The 24,238-nt window shown below is 42.9% G+C and overlaps 1 protein-coding gene across 2 annotated transcripts in view; it reads right to left on the bottom strand.

Moving 5' to 3' along the window:
* The window catches only part of USP13 (ubiquitin specific peptidase 13), a 148,083-nt gene that overhangs the window by 51,446 nt on the left and 72,399 nt on the right, over nucleotides 1-24,238 (bottom strand). For both annotated transcript variants that reach the window (XR_013413406.1, NM_001265638.1), the window contains 5 exon segments: nucleotides 20,748-20,819; nucleotides 20,294-20,387; nucleotides 10,085-10,210; nucleotides 8,253-8,406; nucleotides 5,409-5,583 (listed from right to left, as the gene is read on the bottom strand). Coding sequence is in view for 1 of the 2 variants with exons in the window: in NM_001265638.1 (NP_001252567.1) it covers nucleotides 5,409-5,583; nucleotides 8,253-8,406; nucleotides 10,085-10,210; nucleotides 20,294-20,387; nucleotides 20,748-20,819 (621 nt within the window). In the remaining variant the exon portion in view is untranslated.

The following is a 24,238-nucleotide window of genomic DNA, read 5'->3' as shown; positions in this document are numbered from 1 at the left end:
AGAAGCAGTAATAAACATTATTCTTATTTAAATGTCACCAAGTCCTCAACTGCACCAAAAAACAACTTCCATCTTGTATTTTATATATATAATTATATTATTTAATTATATATATATAATTATATATATAATTTTATTGTATAATTTTATATATAATTATATATATATAATTTTTTTTTTTTTTGAGACAGAGTTTTGCTCTTGTTGCCCAGGCTGGAGCGCAATGGAATGATCTTGGCTCACTGCAACCTCTGCCTCCTGGATTCAAGCAACTCTCCTGCCTCAGCCTCCTGAGTAGCTGGGATTACAGGCACCTGCCACCATGTCCAGCTAATTTTTGTATTTTTAGTAGAGATAGGGTTTCACCATGTTGGCCAGGCTAGTTTTGAACCCCTAACCTCATGTGATCCACCCACCTCAGCCTCCCAGAGTGCTGGGATTACAGATGTGAGCCACCACACCTGGCCATGATATTTAATGTAAAAATGTTCTTTGTCTCACCTCCTCTTCCTACCACATTAGCTTAAAATCTGGAAAATACATAACAGTGAAATCAACCAAAAGACATTGGTCAACCAATAATTTCCAAAATATGACTCAGGATCCCTGAGACTCTTGAAGCTGCTCTGTGGTCAGTATCTAGGTGGCGTGTCAGCTGTAATACCATAGTAGGGGTAGGGAAATAACTCAAGTTTGGGGCAGGGACAATTTAACACATCACTGTGTTATGGGTAGCTGCCAACCTAAAAGTACCAGAAAGTAGATTTAGATGGTGTTCACATAATATTTGCCCTATTGGGAAAAACATTCTTTATTCATCTTTGTAACCTCTATAGGGTCTCAAGTTGAATCGCTCACATGTAGTAACTGTTCAGTATGTATCCATCCAAATCAATCTCAAAAGCTATGCTTTGCATTCATTTATTGCAGTTTGGGGACATCAAGTTAGTTAAATCTAGCAAAGTTATAAATTATGTTCAGCTTATTCTTTTATTCCTAACATTAATTCCTGGAATTAAAATATTTCTTGGAAAGCGATATGTTTTTAATAAAGATCATTAGAATGTAAGTCATTCTAATGATCTAGATAGACAGCAAATTTACTTCAAAGAGCTGTTATGGGAATTAAATGCTTTAAGACATATAAAGTGCTTAGAGTAGGTCCCAACAACAATATTGTGTTGTTGTTAACAACCTGTTAACATTATTTAAAATATATTGATTGTTCGCTAAATCATAATTAAGGCAAAAATACAATAAAGATGGTATTGAGAAAGAAATATAAAGTGTACCTCTTCCTGACATTCAGACATTAAGATGTCTACAGTACTGAAAACCTAACAACTAAAAAAAATCCGTAATCTTACCCTGTCTGCTTGTTGAAATATAATCATCAATCCACCACACTCAAATTACATCATCAAAGACAAAAAAAGGAAGATAAAGATAACAGAAATAACAATTCCATCCCATATTTGCTCTGTGTGAAGCACTTTACACGACTTATCTCACTTAATCCTTACCCCAACCCTGTAAAGAAAGTACCATTATTATCCCCAGTTTACAGATAGGGAAGCCGGAGCTTATGGCGGTGAGGTCACTTGGCCAAGGTCACATACCAATAAGTTCTAGCCTGGGCATTCAAACACTAGGCATCTACTCAGAGTCTGTGCTCTGCAACCCCACAGTATGCTTTTCTCTTTAGAAATGATCGTGGGTAAGTAAAAATCTCTCCCTCTCAACTCTTTATCTATCTGAGGGAAGGAGTTAGGTCTTGTTCAACCCATTGCCTAGAATATGCTAAGTGAGTGATAATATTTGCTGGGTGAATAAATGTTCCAAGCACTAATATTCTTCCCAGACACAGTCTGTTCATGATCATTTAAGAGAAGGGTCTTTACGTCTGGCCCACACTGATGCAAGATCCGCCAAGATATTTAGGACATTTTTTTTGCCTCTTCCTGGTCTTCAGGCTCTGGGTGTAACAAAAGAAAAACTCAAGGCCCCAAATTAATAAAATGTAGACTGAATCACAGCTTACACTGCAGGAAATAAAAATAACATCTCTTAGAAATCTACTGAAGTGGTTTTCTCAAAACTTATATTTGAAACATGATAAAGCATAATAAAGAAAAGCAAGACTACAAAAATGTAAGGATAAGCAAGCATGACAAGGAATATAGGGGTGCTCGATAACAAACGTTGAGAGTTTGAACTCAATCAGACTGGAATGAATCCCATGCCTGCCACTTACTGGCCAATTACGTCTTTTATTTCTTCCTTCATAAAATGAGAAAATAATGGTACCTACCTCAGACTACTAAGAGAATGAAATATGATCATTGATGGGAAGTGCTTAACACATGACCTGGCAATAACAAATGTGCAATAAATGACAGTTGCTTTATGACCTTTAACATTGTCTTTTTCTTTCCCACAGGGACTAGTTTTCAATTCGTGACAACTGGATATGCCCAGTACTAATTCTTCTCATGTATATAAAAGGCACATGCAAGAGCATGTGTGTATGCAGACAAAAAAGAAAAGGTAAAAGGTCCTTGTAAGAACTATAGGAAGCAGAAACCCCTCCTCGAGGATTCTAGATAGATAGGCTAGCACTGCCTACAACTGAATATTTTGTAGCATCTGAGGAGAAATTCAGGACAGCATCATTTCTCCATTACAGATGGAATCACTGGGCGGTGACTTTGCCCCAGGACAGAAGCTAAGGTGGGAGGTGGACACAGGAGAAGAATCCAGGTCTCCTGACCACTAGCCCTGGGCTCAGGGAATCTGCCTGTCTGTGGAAAGCTAATACCTCTCAGTCCGCATTTTAAAGATGGGCCATTTCCAGGTGTTGTAAACGCTGCTTCCTGGTAAGACACTTATAGGGAGAGGCAGGCACAGAGAGTGTGTCACACCCTGCACTTCTAAGACACCAGGCACTTTTCTGAAGAGCAGAAAGGTGTGGCCGAGGGCCAGGCAAGTGAACAATATCCCACTCTGCAGCTCACACCTGATGCTGGGGCTTTCGAAGCTTCCAGGCCCCATGATCACCTTCCACCTCCAAAATGGAATCAGAACAAAAGCACAAAGAGAAAAGGATAAATGTTCGAGGAATCAGTCTTACACCTACTGTCAATGATTTTTAAAAATTGCTTCCATCACTAATAGAGGGTGTAGAGGTCTAACTGCCCAAAGATATCTCTGAGTTGTAATAAAGTATCTCTCACACTGAACTTGAGAACTCAACAACTGTTATCTGCAAGGACACAAACAGGCACATGCACCTGTGCACACATACACAACATGCACACACACAACCACCCACGCCTACAACTGAGCAGTCCTAGGATGAACACTCACCTAGTGATGGGCAACTGATCCCAAATGAACTACTATTAATTTCCCTTGAATAAGGAGCTTTTTAAAAATAATTTTAACAAATATGGCTTGTTTTTCCTTTTTGAAATAAATTGTTTTTGCTTTCCTGTTGTTAACATATGAAGTCTATAATCTGAAACACAGCAGAAACCTGAGGGAGGGGTTTCACAGAGAACATAAAATATAGGCTGAGGCCAGACATGGTGGCTCATGCCTGTAATCCCAGCACTTTGGGGAGGCTGAGGAGGACAGATCACCTGAGGTCAGGAGTTCAAGACCAGCCTGGCCAAATAGTAAAACCCCGTCTCCACTAAAAAAAACAAAAATTGGCTGGGCGCAGTGGCTCACGCTTGTAATCCCAGCACTCTGGGAGACCAAGGCAGGAGGATCACCTGAGGTTGAGAGTTCGAAACCAGCCTGACCAACATGGAGAAATACCATCTCTACTAAAAATACAAAATTAGCCAGGCATGGTGGCACAGGCCTGTAATCCTAGCTACTTGAGAAGCTGAGGCAGGAGAACCACTTGAACCTGGGAGGCAGAGGTTGCGGTGAGCCAAGATCGCGCCACTGCACTCCAGCCTGGGCAACAAGAGCAAAACTCCATCTCAAAAAAAAAAAAAAAATACAAAAATTAGCCAGGCTTGGTGGCACATGCCTGCATTCCTAGCTACTCGGGAGGCTGAACCAGGAGAATTGTTTGAACTCAGGAGGCGGAGGTTGCAGTGAGCTGAGATCATGCCACTGCACTCCAGCCTGGGTGACAGAGCGAAACTCCATCTAAAATATATATATAATATATATTATATATTATATAGTATATATTATACATTATATAGTATATATACTATATTATATAGTATATATAATATAGTATATATAATATATTATATAGTATATATATAGTATATAGTATAAATATTATATTATATTTATATATTATATATTGTTATATTATATATTATATAATATAACATTTATTATAATATATTATATATTATATAATATTTATTATATATTATGTTATATATTTTATATATATACAGGTTGAACTGCTATTGAGGCCATGGTAAAAACAGCCCACACCAGCTGTTCCATCCTTTAATCCCCTTTATGTTAGCCAAAATCTCAATCTTAGCCTCAAAGAAAAATGGCCAAAGAATATCTGAATGTAGCAAAACTCCTGGAGCCAAACTTTCAGACCCCCCTTTGTTTTTTGCCACTGTAAGCACTGTTTTTCCAATAAGTGCAGTGATATGAAGTATGTTGGCAAGGATTCGACTGTATCAAATCAACTAGGGTGGCAGATGGGGAAAAAAAACTTGTGTGTGTCTGACAACCAGCCTCACAATGTGAAAACAGGACATCTGACTAAACCCTGAGCGGCTCATTTCAGCAATGCTCAGGAGACTTCCTGTCCACTTTGAGATGTCCTGAGACTCCTAGTCTCCAAGGAGAAACATAGTCAACTAAGTTCTAGACCAAGTCTTTAATTACGGAGTTAAAATATAGCACAATGGAGTTTAAATATGGAGGCCTGTCTTAAGTATTTTTATAATTTCTTCATTAATAATGTCATTCTTTCCATTTGGGAGTATGGGATTGTTTCTTTGCTGTACCCTCTTGGTGAGAGAGGGGCTGGGGGTGTGGGCAAGGTTGGGAGGGAGGGAAAGAGGAAGGAAGGAAGGAAGGAAGGAAGGAAGGAAGGAAGGAAGGAAGGAAGGAAGGAAGGAAGGAAAGGCAGGCAGGCTCCTAATAGAGAATAAATCACAGCCTTACATTTAATAAAAGAAAAAAGAAAACCCCTCCTTAGCATATAATATAAATCACAGGCCTGTTTTATTGGGCACGTCTCACACAAGTGAAGTATGACGACAATTAGGGTGTGTGAACCATAATCCCATCCATCACACATGAACAAATACACACAGACACAAAGAACACCCACTCCCTCTCCCCTATCCCTGTCCCCACCTCTAAAGGCCCCTCCTCACCCCACTGCCACCACACATACACACACTTACTTCACACCCGCAGACTTCGCTTGTAGGGCACTGCTCCAGAAATCGTCAACGTTGTCTGGTTCAGAGAAGGCCTGAAGGCAGGCACTAAATGGGATCTTGGCACGCACCAACTCAGGAAGGGGTCTTCTGTTTGCTTCTGCTTCCCTTCTCGTTAGTTCATAAGCAATCAGTTCATCTGAGGGAAAGAGCAAATGAATGACCTTGCAATCGCTCTTACCCTACGGAAATGAAAAGCACCCTCTTTGAACAGTCTTCCCTGAAGGCTCCTGGGCTGGGCCAGGGTTGCTTATTTGTTGTCCTTTACAGAGCCAGATGCGCCTGCTGAAAGGCTGTTCTGGGGCTGTCTTTAGAGTTGCACCGACAGGTGGCGTTGAGCCATTCACATCCTTTTGCGTGCTCCCCTTTGAGACTGACAGGAGGGAAGTGTGAGCTTGGCCTGGCCTGGGTGGGTGAGAGGGTCAAACCATGAGTGTAATATAAATGCCCATGAACCTGGTTTGTCCAAAGGCCAATCCTGGCTTTATTCAAATGCCATCCTCCCAAAACAAGGCCTTCACATCAGAGTATTTTATAGCCAGTAAAGGTCCAAGGGCTAACCTCTTCTCAGTCCTTCACTGCCTTGCTGAAGAACTGAGGCCCAAAGTCAAAACCAGCCAATTACTGACAAAGCTGGACTTCAAACCCTGATCAGCACTTCCTCCACAACCCAACAGATGAGGCCAGAAAGAGATGTTATATTGTGTAAGGGGATCAATTTTTGCCAATGATCACACACATAGACAGAAGTAACAAAAACATTCCTGTTAACTCTAAGCTGTTTTAAAATAAAATAACCAAAGGCAGGAAAAAAAAAAAAATCACTGCTAAGCGCCTGACAAGAACCAAGAACCAGATGCGGTGTTATACATTTTCTGATTTGGTTCCACCAGCAGCTATGATTAGAGGTCATGGGTCCCACAGAGGTGTGAGGCCAAGGAGGAGGATAACTACAGGACTGCAGTTAGCCCCCATCACACACCCATGACAGTAACCAACACTGCCAAGACAACTTCCTGTGGAGGTTACCCAACACCTCAGACATAGGGCTACCAACCTCGAAGGCCTCTGTGCTATTCCTACTCAAATGATTAAATACAAAGGGAAAAAGAGGAAGCTCCCAAGCACCAGCAGATCTGGTCCTGGAAACTAGCCTGTAGTCAAAATTTTATATAGATCTGAATGGCCTTTCTGGTCATTTCTTTTGTATTACCCAAAAAAGAAAAAAAAACAAACAAAAAAAACTCCTGATTTATCAGTTTGTAAGTACACTTACACACATATCTGTTTTCCTAAACACATCTTAGATGCTTTTAAAATTCATTCCCCTGTCCCCAGTCAGTTTATGATGTACTTATATCTAGGTTGCTAACATTAGATATTCCCAGCAGTCAAATTCCAGAGACTAAATTATAAATCTCCTTTCTGAAAAAAAAATAGTTATCACTAATAAATGATAAACAGAATTAGAAAAGATCATGGACCTGAGCAGACATGTGAGTCAGTAACCCTGAGGTAGACAAGAGAAACCACTGAAGCCTAGTTCTAACAAGGAAACAAACAACAGACTCCCATTCCCTTGTTTCTACACTGGAAAGATTTTGAAATTGATCAAAAACTGCATGAGCATATAGAAAATGAAAATCATTTCATCTCAAATCATCATAATCATCACTTTTCAGTTAACATCATAAACTGACCCATGACTCCCCACACACAAGAAAGAGGAAAATGGGCCATCCAGGGATTTGCTGAACTTTTTTTTCTTTATTCTAAAAAAAAAAAAAAAAAAACAGGATACATGTGCAGAACGTGCAGGTCTGTTACACAGGTATACATGTGCCACGGTGGTTTGCTGCACCTATTGTCTTGTCCTCTAAATTCCCTCCCCTTTCCCTCCACCCCCCAAGAGGCCCCAGTGTGTGATGTTCCCCTCCCTTTGTCCATGTGTTCTCAATGTTCAACTCCCACTTATGAATGCGAACATGCGGTGTTTGGTTTTCTGTTCCTGTGTTAGTTTGCTGAGGATGATGGCTTCCAGCTTCATCCATGTGCAAAGGACATAATCTCATTCCTTTTTATGGCTGCAGAGTGGAATTGCCGAACTTTACAAAAATGACTGGTTCACAGGAGATGAGCAATCCAGCAGCTATTTTATCTATTTTGCTTATACGATGTTAATTCAAAGAAATACCATTTGTCTATTCTGCCTAGGAAGAACCAGATTAGACTGATGGAAGGAGAAGGCACCAAACATGAATGCCACATCTCTGCCTCCTTCTCTCTTCCAAAGTCCAGAGACCCTTCTAATGGGCTTTGCCTTTACAAAGAACCCTGACACAATTTATCTCCCAGAAGAGGTGGCTGAAATACTCATGTGCCAAAGCCGGATTATTTCAAGAGACCTCTGCTCAAATGTCTAACTTTAAAAAATACAGTCCTGATCATTTCCCTCAGACTTTATAGCACAACTTATAAATGACAGTGTTAAAGAATTTTCTACATATATCATTACCAATAATTTTCCCCAAAATTATGCTGACTCCATACTCAGTAGTTGGCCAAATTTATAGGCAGTGAAGTAGGTTCGAACCATAACGCCTCCATAAAACCTGTGATGCATTTGATTCTTCTCAAAGGAAAAGTCACATGGGAACTAACAAAGAGATGAAAAGAGATGAGCAAAGCAGACATCATCTGGGCTGGGTCTACTCCTGACCCACTTCAGTGACTAAACCATTCTCTCTGATTCAAGGGTTTTCCCATATGAAGACACACAGTACTAACTTCCCGCTTTGGAATTGTTACCCTTGTTGGTTGCCGCCTCCATGGCCACAGGTAACTGCATCAGGTAATCCACCCTCTCCGTGTAGCGGACTTTCCGGGTCTGACAGCACTGAATGCGTTCTTCCACCAAAAAACGAAAAACATCGCTTGGGTTTTCCGAGCCGATGCGGTTCCTCTGAAGGATGGATTGTATCAGGTTAGTAAATGCTTGAATATTGAGCCACTAAGACTTACTAGAAAATGAACTCTAAACCTGGTGTAAACAGTTGGCTTTATTAAACATTTCCTCTGGGCATGCCCATTCACCAATGCACTTTAATAGCAAAACACGGGAATTTATCTAAAGTCCAAAAATGGGGATTGGTAAAATAAAATACAGTTCATCATGGATTACTATGTCAATATTATTAAATTAAAAACCATGGGAGAGAAATTCATAGAATGAAAAGAAAGGAGGAGGAGAAGCCAATCAAAAGAGAAAGGGAAAAAAATAAAGGGCTGCCCCAGAAAAATGAAAACATGTACAATATGATTATATAAATACACTCATATAAATTAGGTACAAATAAAACAGAAATCATGCTCTGTTAACAGATGTAACGATGTGGCAAAACATTTAAGTGAAAACGCTGCTTACGGAAGGGCATGTAGAGAATTAACATAAGACCTGGAAAGTGACGGGAAGGGCAGATGCCAAACTATGAACACTGGCTGTTGGCCGGGCGCGGTGGTTCATGCCTGCAATCCCAGCACTTTGGGAGGCAGAGGCGGGCGGATCATCTGAGGTCAGGAGTACAAGACCAGCCTGGCCAACATGGTGAAACCCCATTTCTACTAAAAATACAAAAAATTAGCCAGGCGTGGTGGTGGGCGCCTGTAATCCCAGCTACTCAGGAGGCTGAGGCAGGAGAATCGCTTGAATCTGGAAGGCTGAGGTTGCAGTGGGCCAAGATCATGCCACTGCACTCCAGCCTGGGCGACAAAAAAAAAAAAAAAAAAACACTGGCTGTTTGCAGGGGGGTGGCATTAAGGGGGATTTTGATGTTCTCCTTTGTGTTTTCTATATTTTCCACAAAGAACACTGTTGTAACCAGGAAGGGGAAAAAAAAAAAGTTGTTTTTTCAGGGGGAAAAAAAGCCTTTACTCAGGAATTCTCAGTGGCTTTCCAGCTCACATCTGTAATCCCAGCACTTTGGGAGGCCAAGGCAGGTGGATCGCGAGGTCAGGAGTTCAAGACCAGACTGACCAACGTGGTGAAACCCTATCTCTACTAAAAATACAAAAATTAGCCAGGCATGGTGGCAGGTGTCTATAATCCCAGATACTCAGGAGGCTGAGGCAGGAGAATCACTTGAACCTGGGAGGCAGAAGTTGCAGTGAGCCAAGATCGTGCCACTGTACTCCAGCCTGGGCAACAGAGCTAGACTCCGTCTCAAAAAAAAAAAAAAAAAAAAAATGTTTTTAATAGCATTCAATTCTGATGTGAGCAGAGTCATCATCTTTGAGCAGTGGCAGGACACCAAATACCATGCGGGGCTCTTAAGGGACTTTGTCACAAAGACCAGGAAAAATAAATTGTGAGTGGAATAACTGGCAAGCACTCCTATAACACATATAGGTTAAGAGGAGCACAGAGATCCACAAGTGTCTGGAAACTAGCATGTGAAGAACAGTCACATCAAGTGGGCTGAGCAGAGAGTTTCCAGGGAGCTGATTCTGAACCAGCTTCGACAGGAGAGACTGAAGCAAGAAGAGAATGGGGAGGCACTCTGATCAAGCCACAGCGGACTGCACTGAGTGGCTCGGCACCCTTCTTACAACCCCGCTGAGCATCGCAAAGACTGACTACTCACCTCTACTAGATTCACCAGGTGCAAGAAGAATTCCTGGGCATCTTGCTGTCTGTTAGAGGAGAATTCCGGGTGGCTCTTGCTTACAAAGGCCTTAAACATGCGCGGAGAGATCCCGTTCTGCTGTGGCTAAAGGATAAAAATGAAATGGACTTACAATACTTTCATACACGTTAACAGTCCTAAGAGGCAAGCAGAGCAGAGTCCACCATAAACTCAACTTTCCAGATGAGAAAACTAGAGCCCAAAGAAGGTAAATAATGATAATGCCCAATACTCGCTGGTGTTTACTATGGGCCAGGCCCTGTACTATGAAACTTATGAAGAACACAGAATGAGACTCTTCCTGTTTACTCAAAACTAGAGACAATAGGTGACACACACTTTAGAAAGTACTCACTTTCTAAAGACAGGCACTAGGCTCATTCTCACAGGACTTGCTACACAGTGACCAAATGTCACAGCCCATTTCAGAGCAGGCTAGAGATGACTTGGGAGGAAAGGTTTCCAATGGAAGTTAAAAAGAGAGGCCAGGTGCAGTGGCTCATGCCTGTATTACTAGCATTTTGGGAGGCCGAGGCGGGCGGATCACCTGAAGTCAGGAGTTCAAGACCAGCCCAGTCAACATGGCGAAACCCCGTCTCTATTAAAAATACAAAAAATTAGCTGGGCATGGTGGCACGCATCTGTAATCCTAGCTACACAGGAGAATAAGGCAGGAGAATCACTTGAACCCAGGAGGTGGAGGTTGCAGTGAGCCAAGATCACACCATTGCCCTCTGGCTTGGGCAACAAGAGCTAAACTCCATCTCAAAAAATAGATAAGTAAATAACTAATAAATAAATAAATAAAAGAGAGGAGAGCTCTGCAGCATTTCCCCTTCCCTTCCATGAGGATATCGGAGAGAATGCCTCCTGAAGAATGGAGACTTGCAAGAAAGAAAAATGGCATTGCACGGTCCATTAAAGCACTGCAGAGGTGCTCAAGCTCATGAGCCCACCCCATACTGTTTCCGGACCAGAGCACAGGGAGTTCCCAGGAGCTTGTAGAGGGCTTGCCCGTCACCTGGCTGCAGCTGCTAGGAAGGCTGCAGGGGAAGAGCAAGCAGCAGGGCAACTCTGTCAGGACAAGGATGTTGGATTTCCTGGGGGACCAGCAGGACAGCTCAGAATCAGAAGACAGCCAGGTGACCCATGCAGGACCCTGCAGAAGTGGGTGGGCTCTCTGCCAGTGGAGAAGGCTCAGGGCAGCTGGGGGTGAAGGCTGCAGAGGCCAGCTGGACAGAGCATCAGGGAAAGATCCTTGTAAGGTCCCTGAGGGTGGGATGACAGTTGCGGGGAGGCAGCTCTAAGAAACCACTAATGTGCCCCTACAAAAGGCCAGCCATGACAGGAGACATGCGGCAGCCCAGAGGGAGCGCACCAGCACTTGGTAAGTGAAAAAACTCTGCCTACTTCTCTAATCTCCAATTCCCTTGACCCTTGACTATGGAGGGGCCAGCAGCGGGTGGAAAGAAGCAAAGAAGTGGAGCAAGGACCCCCACATACACCAAAAAAAAAAAAAAAAAATAGATGCCGACACTAATGCTTCAGCACTGCTGTTTTCTGAAACTCTTGAGTTTGGTAGAACGAAGAAGCCTAAAACTGGCTTTTTAATACGATAACCTACAGAAAATCACTAGGAATCTAGGAGATCTGCCCAGGATGCTCTGAAGAGGCAGGTGGGAAGATTCCACATCGCCTTTGGTGACAGAGGTATGCACCTCATAAAGCTGTTTCCCAAATGTTTCCTCCAAGTTCAGCCCATCTGCTAATGGTGATACCTACTGTCTCGTTAATACTCCTGGTAACCCTAGAAAGCGGGCACTAGTCTTATCTTCACTCGGGAAGCTGAGACTGGTAGAGAAGTGCCAGACAGGCCTTTCAGCTCAAAGTGGTCTTAACACCCAACTGCCATGCAGCTAACAAAGCCTAACTGGAGTGGCTCTGACTCCAGTTCCAGGCTGTCCGTAGCAAAAACAAGTAAGTGGGTCCTGAAGCACACTTAGGTCTCAGTCATATAAACCTCACCTTGTCATTTGAGCCAAAGAAGTAATTTACGTCCTCTCTGCAAATGCTGAAGCTGCTACCTACCCACTTATCCATAAAACCTCCCTTTGCTTAGCTTCAGACCATACTCCGCTCCTCTGAGTCCAAAGCACAAACTGCCTTCTACCTTCTTTTTTTTTTTTTTTTGAGACGAAGTCTCGCTCTGTCGCCCAGGCTGGAGTGCAGTGGCGCAATCTCTGCTCACCGCAAGCTCTGCCTCCCAGATTCATGCCATTCTCCTGCCTCAGCCTCCCAAGTAGCTGGGACTACAGGTGCCCACCACCACACTCGGCTAATTTTTTGTATTTTTAGTAGAGATGGGGTTTCATCGTGTTGACCAGGATGGTCTCAATCTCCTGACCTCGTCATCCGCCTGCCTCGGCCTCCCAAAGTGCTGGGATTATAGGCGTGAGCCACTGCGCCCAGCCTGGCTTCTACCTTCTTTAACTTTCAGCCTGCTTCTGGTCTGTCTCTGCAGCCTTTGCAGGTGGAGGACATGTCTTAAACCTCCTTGAATTCTCATGGACATCCAGGTCCATGCCTGTAGTCTGGGGACCATCACACGTTTGCAGAATCACAGTCATATGCAACAGGTGATGAGAAAACTCCTTTATCTAGCTCCCTGCAACAAAGAGGCAGCTCCATATATAACATCCCTCCAACACACATGTTCTATGCAGTGTTTTCTAATAAAAATCTGATGAATTTCCCTGTCTTGCTGAAAACATAACCTGGTCTGGACTCTTAGTATTTAGTGACTGCCTGCTTCACGCAGAGCACTATTGGAGATTCTGTCTTCTAGGAGCTTACAGACAACAGAAGAGATGAGAGACATATACACACACATCGATAACAAATGTTAGGGAACACCACAGAGGACCTGAAGCACCACTGGCAGCTCTCAAAGAATTCCTCAAAGTGGCAGCATTTGGGCATCTAAGGACTGACAACCTGTATATAAATGACCAGCTTACACACATACACGGCTTCAGTTGTGCTTCCAGCGCTAGTCAAAGCACAATTAATTTTACTACCTGTATATATACCTCCTGAAACCTATGTAAAAGTTGTGACTTTCTTCATTCACAGTGCTGATACATATCACATAGTATCAGCTGACACAAGCACGCAGTAATAACATCTAGCTTCATATGATGGCTAACATTTATGTACTCATTAAGCAGACATTTACGGAGAGCTATAAAAACTCAGGTGCTTGGATGAATACCTACTACATGCCAGGCACAGTTCTTAACACTTTACATATTTATTTTTCTTAACTCACCCAACCCCATGAGGTGGTGATGATAATGATTATCTCCACTTGAGAGATGGGAAAACTGAGGCACAGAGGTGTGAAGTCCAGGGTCACAAACCTAAAATAGTCTCTCCACCCCCTCCCTCTAGTGTCCTTATGCTGTTTTGGGTATACATGTGCCAACATCTCATCTCTGAGGTCCCTGAGTCCATCCTACTGGCTGCCAAAGAGAAGACAACACATCAAGAGTCTGCATAATCCTTCTTCAAGCCCATACAACTCTAGGGCCAACATCACAAGCTACTCCAACAGTTATTTCTCCACTTTCGAGAGTAGAGAGGCACCACTTGGAATAAATCCCTCGGCATTTGTGCACTTCTCTTTAGGCATTCACGTCAGCATGCATTCACTGCCTGCTGCTGATAGTGTTATTTCTTATAATCTGTGATTCAAGTTTGGTGTGGTTGCCAGTCCCCAACACAGACCATAGCAAGCAGCCACTCTGGAAAGTTTAACGAGCCAGTAAATTCTGAAGAGCTAGCTACTGCTCTGGGCCATCATGTGGCCATACAATCAGGAGAAGTTTCAATACAGACCATGCTGGGAAACACTAGAAATTCAGTCCCATATCTGGACTGTGGCTCAGTCTCAGCCATTCCCCTCCCACACTTCTGTAACCACTTCATTTCTTCATTTCCCTCAACCAACTTTTCTTAATCCTCTATTCAACAGTCAAGCTATTGCTTGAGAGTTGTCTATCATTTAGAAGTTATTTGAAAAAGTTTCCTAACCAGACAGATGCTACCTCCTCCTCATATCATGCTACAGACCAGTTCCTGGGGTTCACAGCTGGGTTAGAGCATCTTAGCTCAAACTCATCTACTCCAAGCTTAGTGCCTTGATCATTACCTGGCCCCATCTGCTAACACCCATGCCCATGCCTACTCTCCACTTTCAGAGGGGACATCTTACTAATTCCCATGCTCAATTATTAATATGCTCACTTGACACCTAGTTATTAGAGAGTCAGGCTCTGAAAAAGTTGAGCCTGAATCTCATGAAGCCTCCAGATCTAGCGACCTTATACCAAACACAAGTCAAACAATACCTCAAGGAAGCAATCTTTAGAGCAAACTTAAAGCAAATGGTCCAGCTCCTTCAACAAATCAATAGTTTGCAAAAAGAAAGGGAGGGGGACTTTAGAAAGACACCTTGGATAATGCAGGGAAAAATCAGAAGATGGACTAGGTATTTGTGATACTAAGGGATGGTTGTTAATTTTGCTGCTGTGCTTTTAACACTTTAAACAGCTTTTTTTAAAGAGATGAAGTCTTGCTGTTGCCCAGGCTGGATGGCAATGGTGCAATCACAGCTCACTGCATTCTCAAACCCTTGGGCACAAGTGATCCTCCCACCTCAGCCTCCCAAGTATCTGGGATTACAGACACATGCCACTGTGCTCAGCTAATTCTTTTATTATTTTTTTTTCTAGAGACAGAGGTCTTACTGTGTGGCCCAGGTTTGTCTCAAAGTCCTGGTTTCAAGCAATCTTCCCACCTCAGCCTCTCAAAGTGCTGGGATTACAGGTGTGAGCCACCATACCTGGCTGAACACTTTTAACTTTTAATACAATACTTATGTTAAAAGAAGAAAGAAGGTATTATAGCTACAGATGCAAATTTAAATAATTTTTCGTTTGAAAAAAAAAAAAAAAAAAAAGGTCAGGCTCTGGACAAGGCAGTTCCCTAAAAGAAACCAAAAATCCAAAATAAGAACCAAAGAATTAAATTAAAGAAAGCATGTTTCCCATTTAGCAATGAGCCAGTGATATCACCTGAGTGTCCCCTATGGGTCCAACACCTCACAAGATGAGAGGCAGAGACCAAAACTGACCAAGAGTCAGCCCTGCCTTTACGGAACACACACTCTCACTTGCGAGCTGGCTCTCAGACACCTGAAGCAATGGCTAGTCCTGACCACTAACTTTATAACACAGAGACCCAGGAAGTCACCAAAATAGCACCCAACTAAGGAACCTGTCATATTAATAAGATACTGTACTTACTTTTTCCATCAGCAATTGCAAAACAGATCAGCTAAAATTAGAGGGAGGCCTTCAGTGTTCAGAATCTCTCCCAAATGCTTACACAGGACTTTCTGTTTAACAGAGTGCACCACTCCGACAGCCAGACACAGTCCACTCATATTCCCCTGAGCTGAATGCTTTAATTAATAAGCAAGCAGCAAGACTGAGACTTTTATCACATCAGAGCAATACCTGAACAGATACTTTTAAACCACAGGATAAAAGCAAGATAGACACATGTCTGCCTTTCCCTAAAACAAAGGTATATGAAGTCTGTTGACTTAAAATTTTTTTTTTTGGTATCACTATTTATTTATTTATTTATTTTTATTTTATTTTATTTTATTTTTTATTATTATTATACTTGAAGTTCTAGGGTACATGTGCATAACGTGCAGGTTTGTTACATATGTATACTTGTGCCATGTTGCTGTGCTGCACCCATCAACTCGTCAGCACCCATTAACTTGTCATTTACATCAGGTATAACTCCCAGTGCAATCCCTCCCCTCTCCTCCCTCCCGATAATAGGCCCCGGTGTGTGATGTTCCCCCTCCCAAATCCAAGTGATCTCATTCTTCAGTTCCCACCTATGAGTGAGAAAATGTGGTGTTTGGTTTTCTGTTCTTGTGATAGTTTGCTGAGAATGATGGTTTCCAGCTGCATCCATGTCCCTACAAAGGACCCAAACTCATCCTTTTTTATGGCTGCATAGTATTCCATGGTGTATATGTGCCACATTTTCTTAATCCAGTCTGTCACCTTAAACAATAAACCTTGGACCAGTAAGTGTTTAACCTAGGCCAAAACCCCAAATCTCCTAAGCTAGGAGGACAGGGGCATTCCCAAACTATTACTCATATTTCAAAGGTGAATCCGAAAGGTTACATGTGTCTAACCTAGGAAAATAGAGGTTAAGGGAAACAAAGCTCTTACATTCACAGCTAAAATTACATCACCTTGAAGCAGAACGCTAGTTATCTCATGTTGATAAAAGGTTGAGACCAGCAATTATGTGTTGAGGATTATTTAGATGAGAAATCAAATAAATTGTCGCTTAAGAAATGCAGCTTGTACAGAATACAGAGTTATTTAAAATATGTTATCTTTGGAAGAAGAAATAAGGCAGAGTGTTCAGCTTTAAAACATTTGAAAGCACTGCCTTAGAATGCATAGAGAAAATATTTTTTGAAGAAAAAATGCCCTTTTATAGTATTATCTATTGTAAGCACAAGTTAATCTTAAAATTCAATTCAACATATTTAAGTAAAAATGGCGGTACCACAAATAAATATGGCCACCTTTTTATGCATGATGATGTTTATTAAGCATGCATATATAAAAAGCTAGATTTAACCTTGGTTTATAGCAGATTAATTTAATACCGGGAAGTATATATTCTAGAAATGACCCAACTTGTAAGACACCGGTGAGAAACCCTTGTAACTGGGCTACCTGGTAATTCTGCAAACTTCAAATGCCCCCTTTTGTCATCCACCTGCCACCATCCACACACTGAGGCACTGGGAGCCTGAAATAAGTCTTGGAACAACTGTTAGGGAAGTAGGATAATGCAGTGATCAAAAACACAGACTCCAGAGCCAAACTCCCAGCTCCGCCACTCACTGGCTTTGTAACTTTGGGCAAGGCTTCTGTACATCCGTTTCTGCATCAGTGAACATACAGGCAGAGCCTGGCCCTTTGCAAGCACTATGTGATGCTAGTTATTAAGATCATGAGTGGTGGTGGCCCTGGAAAAAGGCATTTCTGCCACATGGCTCTGACCCATCCTTCATGCTCTCTCCCCTCCACCACACATTCCTCTCATCATCTATCCCCTTTTCTGTTTCAGTGAATCTTCTTGCCCTATCTTGGGGCATTTCAGGCTCATCTATAAGTTACAAACACCAGCGGCCTGGGACAGGTCCATCCTTCCAAAGGGCTTCAGGTACCTGAGAAAATGAAAGAGCCTCATGAATTGGTTCCTTTGAAACCAACTGCCAGTGAAAATCCTGATGCCTGAGAAGCTAATTCTTTCCACTGTCAAGGGAAGTGGAGATTTTTGCTGTAAATTATTTGTCTATTCAAGGAACAGCTTGAAATGGACATCCCCAGGGCCACAAGGAAAATCATGGTCAATGTGAGCTCTATTTGAGTGTTAAAGGAATACTACCAATGCTGGACCAAAGACCCACTTGTCTCACACCCAGCTGGACGGGCCTTCCCTGCCCCTGCCCAAATGCACACTATATACTTCTCACAATCAGGATTCTTTCTTTAAGATCACTAGATCATGGCACCTGAGGGCTGGAAAGGATTTCACAAGTCATCTAGATCAAGGGTCACAAATCCAAATACCCAGAGTCCCAGTCAGGTCATGAGTCATAAAGGGACCGGAGCCAGCTGAGGACTATGTGACCTGTGTGAAGGGAGGTCTGGCCCTTGGCTCCAGCTGTCATCGCAGGCCTGGGACTGTTAGACGTTCTGAGTGGTTAAGAGAACATGGAAATTTAGATTTTATGTGCGGACCAAGCAAAACACATCCCAGAGATGGCCCAAGTGCTTTCAGATCACACACCTCGATCCAGACAGAGCAGTGCCTCCCACCTACAAGCCTCCGACCCTGGAGATGTAAAGAGCTACTACACTACGGCTACCAAATCCAATGCGGGAAGAGAGACAAGGACTCCAAACAGATACTACTTGTAGACTGCATAGATAGTGTGCCTTGCTCATATAAGAACTTCTTTTTTTAACATAAAAGGATACTGTAATATTAACAAAACCAAATTTTATTTCCAAACAGCACTAAATGGATGATTTTTCATTTCACATTTTCTTAAATAAGAAGATCCCAAAAGCACAGAAACGGTCACGTAAGGTGCACAGATTTTATTTACATTAGAAAGGGGACTCCTGGGCTTAAAACATTCACCACCACCACCTAGACCAATTCTACTACTTGAATGGTGAGATCGGAAGGTGGCATGGCTTGCCCATAATCACACAGCTCCTTGCAGAACCAGGAGGGAAAGCCAAGGTCCTGAGTCCTACTCCCAGCTCCTTCACCTCCACCAGAGAGCACAGACCCTGCCCCAGAAGAGCCATACAAGAAGTGACACCGCCTGGATGAGAACTCAGAACAAATACGATCATAACACAATTTTGGACTGAGGTTTATCCACAATCACCTCTTTAAAGTTTCACAGAAGCACAGAAATAGAAGAAGCCTGGATAACCCCAAACTCCAGCCCTACCCTCAAGCCACCTCCTCAACTGTATCTCAGATGGGAGCCTTCCAGCCTCTGGTGGACAAGGACCTTGTTATCTTACAATGCTGGGTAACAATTCAACTTGAGAACTTCAATTCTTCCTATTCCCGTACCACTCTGGTCTCTTGGGCTTGCCATTCAGAACGTCTGTTTCCCTCTCCATCCTCTTCACAACTTAATTCTTTCTCCCCACCCCCAAGGCTGCCTCTGTATGTTCTTTTCATAACCTCCTTTCCCTTGTTTGCTCCATTTCCACAACTAGCTGGCTTCCTTATGGACAAGAGGGTATTTATTCACTGTTGATTCTTGCTGTCAGTCTACAGGTATTAGCTAAGAAGGACTGGCTTAAGATAAACACTTGAGACACAGAACTGAACAAGCCTGCCCAGTAAGTCAAGACAGGGTACTGGGAAGCCAGAGCAGGTGGTGGGGAAGTGGGGCATGAGTTCCACTCAGGGCATCTGTGGCAAAGGGAGAGAACGGTGCCAAACACAGATGTGTAAGCTGCGCACTGCACAACTGCAAGGGCACCACTCAAAAAGACCAAGTTATGAGTAGTACCCTCTGGAGTTATACAACGAGCAGCATAAGGAGGGGCAGTGGAAATGCAGGTCTGGCCATTAAAAGATCAAGCCCATATTTCAGTGCTTCTGTTAATTAATAATGACTGGCCCACAGAGTTTCTCCTACTTGAGTGTGCTTAAGAACCACCCGGCAGCTTACCATACCTGAGGAATGCCAAGCCCTCCCCTGAGATTCTGATTCCTCAGTCCTGAGGAGGGACTAAGGAATCTGTGTGTTATTCTTTGTTTGTTTGTTTGTTTGATATGGAGTCTCACTGTGTCGCCCAGGCTGGAGTGCAGTGGCACAATTTCGACTCACTGCAACCTCCTGGTTCAAGCAATTCCTGAGTAGCTGCAATTACAGGCATGCACCACCATGCCCAACTAATTTTTGTATTTTTAGTAGAGACAGGGTTTCACCATGTTGGCCAGGCTGGTCTTGAACTCCCGACCTCAGGTGATCTGCCTGCCTCGGCCTCCCAAAGTGCTGGGATTACAGGCGTGAGCCACCATGCCTGACCCTGTGTGTTGTTTTTTTAACAACCAGACTCTTGAGAAACTCTAGCCAACAAAGTTGAGGCTTAGGAGAAGGAAGACACTATAAGTGCCAAGACTGTGGTACCAAGGAGAAAATGTTTATATTTTTATGAGATTTAGTCCTTCGATCTCAGCTCTATTTTATAAAGAATACTGTTTCTAAAGATGGTTAATGATGGCACACATGTATAATCCATGAAGCAACTGTCTCTATAAACCCAACCCTGGCTAGCTATTCCTTGTCACAGTTTTTAAGAGCATACAGACAGGCACCCTAGACACTGAAATGACATTACTATTCTGACAGCTTGCTAAATTTATGGCCACCATGTGCCAAATCAGAGGAAACCCACATTCTAAAGCTCCTCCCTACCTACATGTCAACATGGCAAATGCTCGGACGCTTACCTTGTGCTCCTCCTTCATCACCTGTTCAATGAGTTCAGATTTCACCGGAGGCTTTGAATACTGGCCTGACAGAAGGCCATGTCCTAACTTAGTCCTGGCCAGGACAGAGAAACAAAAACAAAAAGGTCATTGTTGTTTTTCCATAGCAATATTACATTTATCTATGAATATCAATAAGTACAGCTGCTGTTAAGTGGAGCATTTGATGTGGATTACACACAAATAACTTATTTATTTGATTCTGCTTCACACTGATACCAGTTTCAAATTTTCTTCAGTATTTTGTAGATAACTTTATCTTCTTATAAAAGTAACACATTCTCATTTTGGAACACTTAAAAAAAAAAAAAACATAAAGAATTGCCTTTAATTTTGCAACCCAGAGATAACCACCATGAACATTTTATTGGATGCTTTTCGTAAAAAAAAAAAAAAAAAAAATTCTGCCACTTACATCTGTGTGTTGAAATCTTGTGTTGGATCTAAAGGCGAGTAGTCAAATATTCTGGGAAGGTTTCCTACATACCTAGAAAATGAGCGGCAATAGTTAAAACATAGCAACTGCAAGAAAAACAGAACCAAAACAAGCCATCGAAATTCTTGCTAAGACCTTCTTGCCCCTTTGTCAAACTAAACAATCTACCTGAAGAAAAGTTTTTCCTGAGATTCTACCCCTACCAGCACTCATGACCTTCCTGAAACATTATCCTTCTATCAGTGGGTCTCAACCCTCGTTGTAAGTTAGATTCACCCAAAGAGTTTCTTTTACATTTACCAAAGCCAGAACCACCCCTAGATGTTCCAATTTCATTGCTCGAGACTGAGGCCTGGGATTTGGAATGTCTTTTAAAAGTTCCCCGAGTGATTCTAACATGCATCCAGAGTTAAGAAGCACTGACTAAGCCATCACAATAATCACCACCTCAATGACAATGGTACAGAGGCCAGGCACCATGGCTCACACCTGTAATCCCAGCACTTTGGGAGGCTGAGGCGGGTGGTTCACCTGAGGTCAGGAGCTCGAGACCAGCCTAGCTAACATGGCAAAACCCCGTGTCTACTAAAAATACAAAAATTAGCTGGGCACGGTGGCACGTGCCTGGAATCCCAGCTACTCAGGAGGCTGAGGCAGGAGAATCGCTTGAACCCTGGAGGTGGAGATTGCAGTGAGCCAAGATCGTGCCACCAGACTCCAGCCTGGGTGACAAAGCAAAACTCCGTCTCAAAAAAACAAAAAAGACAACAGTACAGTTAGGGACAAGACTCGACTTAAACCAAACCGTCGTCAGGCTCCTCTGAATCCTCTGCTTGACTGGGCCTGTCCTTGGGCTTCCCTCTCTGTTCTTGTAGATCCAGTTTGAGTAAGCATCCTGCTAATTCAGTTTAGTGAAAATCACCCATCCTTGTATCTGACCAGCTTAGCCTGCCTTCAGCAGTAATCCCATTAAGTTGGGTAGCCAGAAACCTCTTATCCTTGATGTTTCTTCTTTGTGATTTTCCATCCCCTGGCCCCACCCAACTCCTTGGTTATAAATCCCCACTTGACCTTGTTGGAATCAGAGTTGAGTCCAATGTCTCCCCCATTGCCAGGCCCTGTTGCAGTGCTCCTACACCTATGGCCATGGGCCCCCTTGAATAAAGTCTGCCTTACCATCTTTAACAAGTGTTTGGGTAATTTTTTTTCTTTAACATTAAAAATTATTCCAATAATCTCAAAATTGCAATAGCAGTGACAGCTACCATTTTCTGGAGGGCTTCCTATATTAGCCTATTGAGTCTTCATTGCAACCATATGAGGAAGGGATTGTTGTTATCATTATCCGCATTAGAGAGGTGAGAAATTGGGATGCAAATTCATTAGGTAGCTTCCAAAGCCTCCAAGCCACCTGTAATCCCAGTACATTTGGAAGCCGAGGAGGGATGACTGCTAGAACCCAACAGTTGAGACCAGCCTGGACAACATAATGAGACCCCAACTGTACAAAAAAAAATTTTTAATTAGCTGGGTGCAGTGGTACATACCTATAATTGCAGCTACTCGAGAGGCTGAGGTGGGAGGATTGCCTGAGCCCAGGAGGTCAATGCTGCAGTGAGCTGTGATTGTACTACTGCACTCCAGCCTGGGTGACAGAGCAAGACCCTACCTCAAAAAAAAAAAAAGTCTACCGGGGAGGGAGTAATGAGGCCCAGAATGGACCCAAGCAGCCTGGCACCAGGCCAAGTTCGGAACCATTCTGCTGGCTGTGTCTGCCCATCCACTGTCCCTGGAGCGACTGCAAGCTTATTCTGACAGAACGGTGCCAACTTTAACACTGATCTCCAATCATAATGCACAATCACTCCTTTCACTTCTTAAATTCACTTCCTATTTCACACCCTCTATTTTGTGTTGTCCTTTCCCCGTTGTCTTTAACTCTCTAGCCTGAAAACTCTAGGAAGAAGAATCCAAAAGCAGATCCCTTTCTCTAGTCCTTCATGTGCCCCACTCTGCCCACTTCTCTGACCTCATCTGCCACTGTGTTCCCCCAGCCCACAACATCCCCACCATTTGTCCTTCTTGCCGTCCGAGAGCGTGACAGACTTGCTCATGTCTCAAGGTCATGCCTTCTGCTGTCTTTTTCCTGGGATGCTGTTTCACAGATCCTTGCTTGGCAACTCCTTCTCAAGCCTGTTGACAAGTCACCTCTCCAGACCCTCAGATAAAACAAGAGGGGCGCCTCCACCCTTTCTCACTCCCTACCATCTGCTTTTGACTGACTTTCTTCTTAGCATGCATCACTATTTGCAATTTTACAATTTACTTGTAATATGGTTTGGCTGTGTCCCCACCCAAATCTCATCTTGAATTGTAGCTCCCATAATTCCCATGTGTGGTGGGAGGGACCCTGTGGGAGGTAACTGAATCATGGGGGAGGTCTTTTCATGCTGTTCTCGTGAGAGTGAATAAGTCTCACGAGATCTGATGGTTTTATAAATGGGATTCCCCTGCAGAAGTGCACAAGCTCTTGCCTGCCACCAGGCAAGATATGACTTTGCTCCTAATCTGCCCTCTGCCATGATTGTGAGGCCTCCCCAGCCATGGGTAACTGTGGGTCAATTAAACCACTTTCCTTTATAAATTACCCAATCTTAAGTATGTCTTTATTAGCAGCATGAGAACAGACTAATACATCTTGTTTAGTATCTGTCTTTCCAGAGATTATATACTAGAATGTCATCTCATTAAGGCAGCAACTTTATCTAAATCACTGCATCTCCAGCACAAGAACAGCATCTGACATGTAAAAGACACTCAGTAAATATTTGTTCAATGAATACATTTATGTCACACAATCACACAATTAACTTTCATAACTGAGTACAATAACCAAACAGAAAAGGCATTATGGCAATGAAGCCCTAGCAGAGAAGCATGATACACTATTAGTTGGCAATGACCTCTAATTGGATTCCCTAACTACTAGAAACTTCTAGGCACCTGCTGTCCACAAGTTGTAGCTTAGATTATGTACCTACATCAAAATTAACAGAGCGTGCTTCTTTGGGCCAGTCCCATTCAAAGGACAAACAAGACACAAACCGAACTTCGGAGCTAAACTATTTAGATGCAGGGGCTACACTGAAGAATTCCTAACAATACATAACATGATGAACTCAGAAGCTCTTTTATGATCCAGTTTTAATCACATCTCAAAACCTGACAAGACAAAAAAACCTCACTGGAATGATGAACACTAGTGAATAGGCTTACACTTTAAGGCAAAATAGACAGAAGAGTAAAGAGAATAATTTTTTTTTTTTTTTCAAAACAGCGTCTCACTCCCTTGCCCAGGCTGGAGTGCAGTGGCACGATCTGGACTCACTGCAACCTCTGCCTCCCAGGTTCAATCAATTCTCCTGCCTCAACCTCCCAAGTAGCTGGTATTACAGGCATGCACCACCATG

Source organism: Macaca mulatta, chromosome 2 (assembly GCF_049350105.2).
Source record: "Macaca mulatta isolate MMU2019108-1 chromosome 2, T2T-MMU8v2.0, whole genome shotgun sequence".
NCBI classification, from domain to species: domain Eukaryota; kingdom Metazoa; phylum Chordata; class Mammalia; order Primates; family Cercopithecidae; genus Macaca; species Macaca mulatta.
Note: the sequence above shows the minus strand (reverse complement) of the source record. Positions and strands in the feature narration are given on the sequence as shown.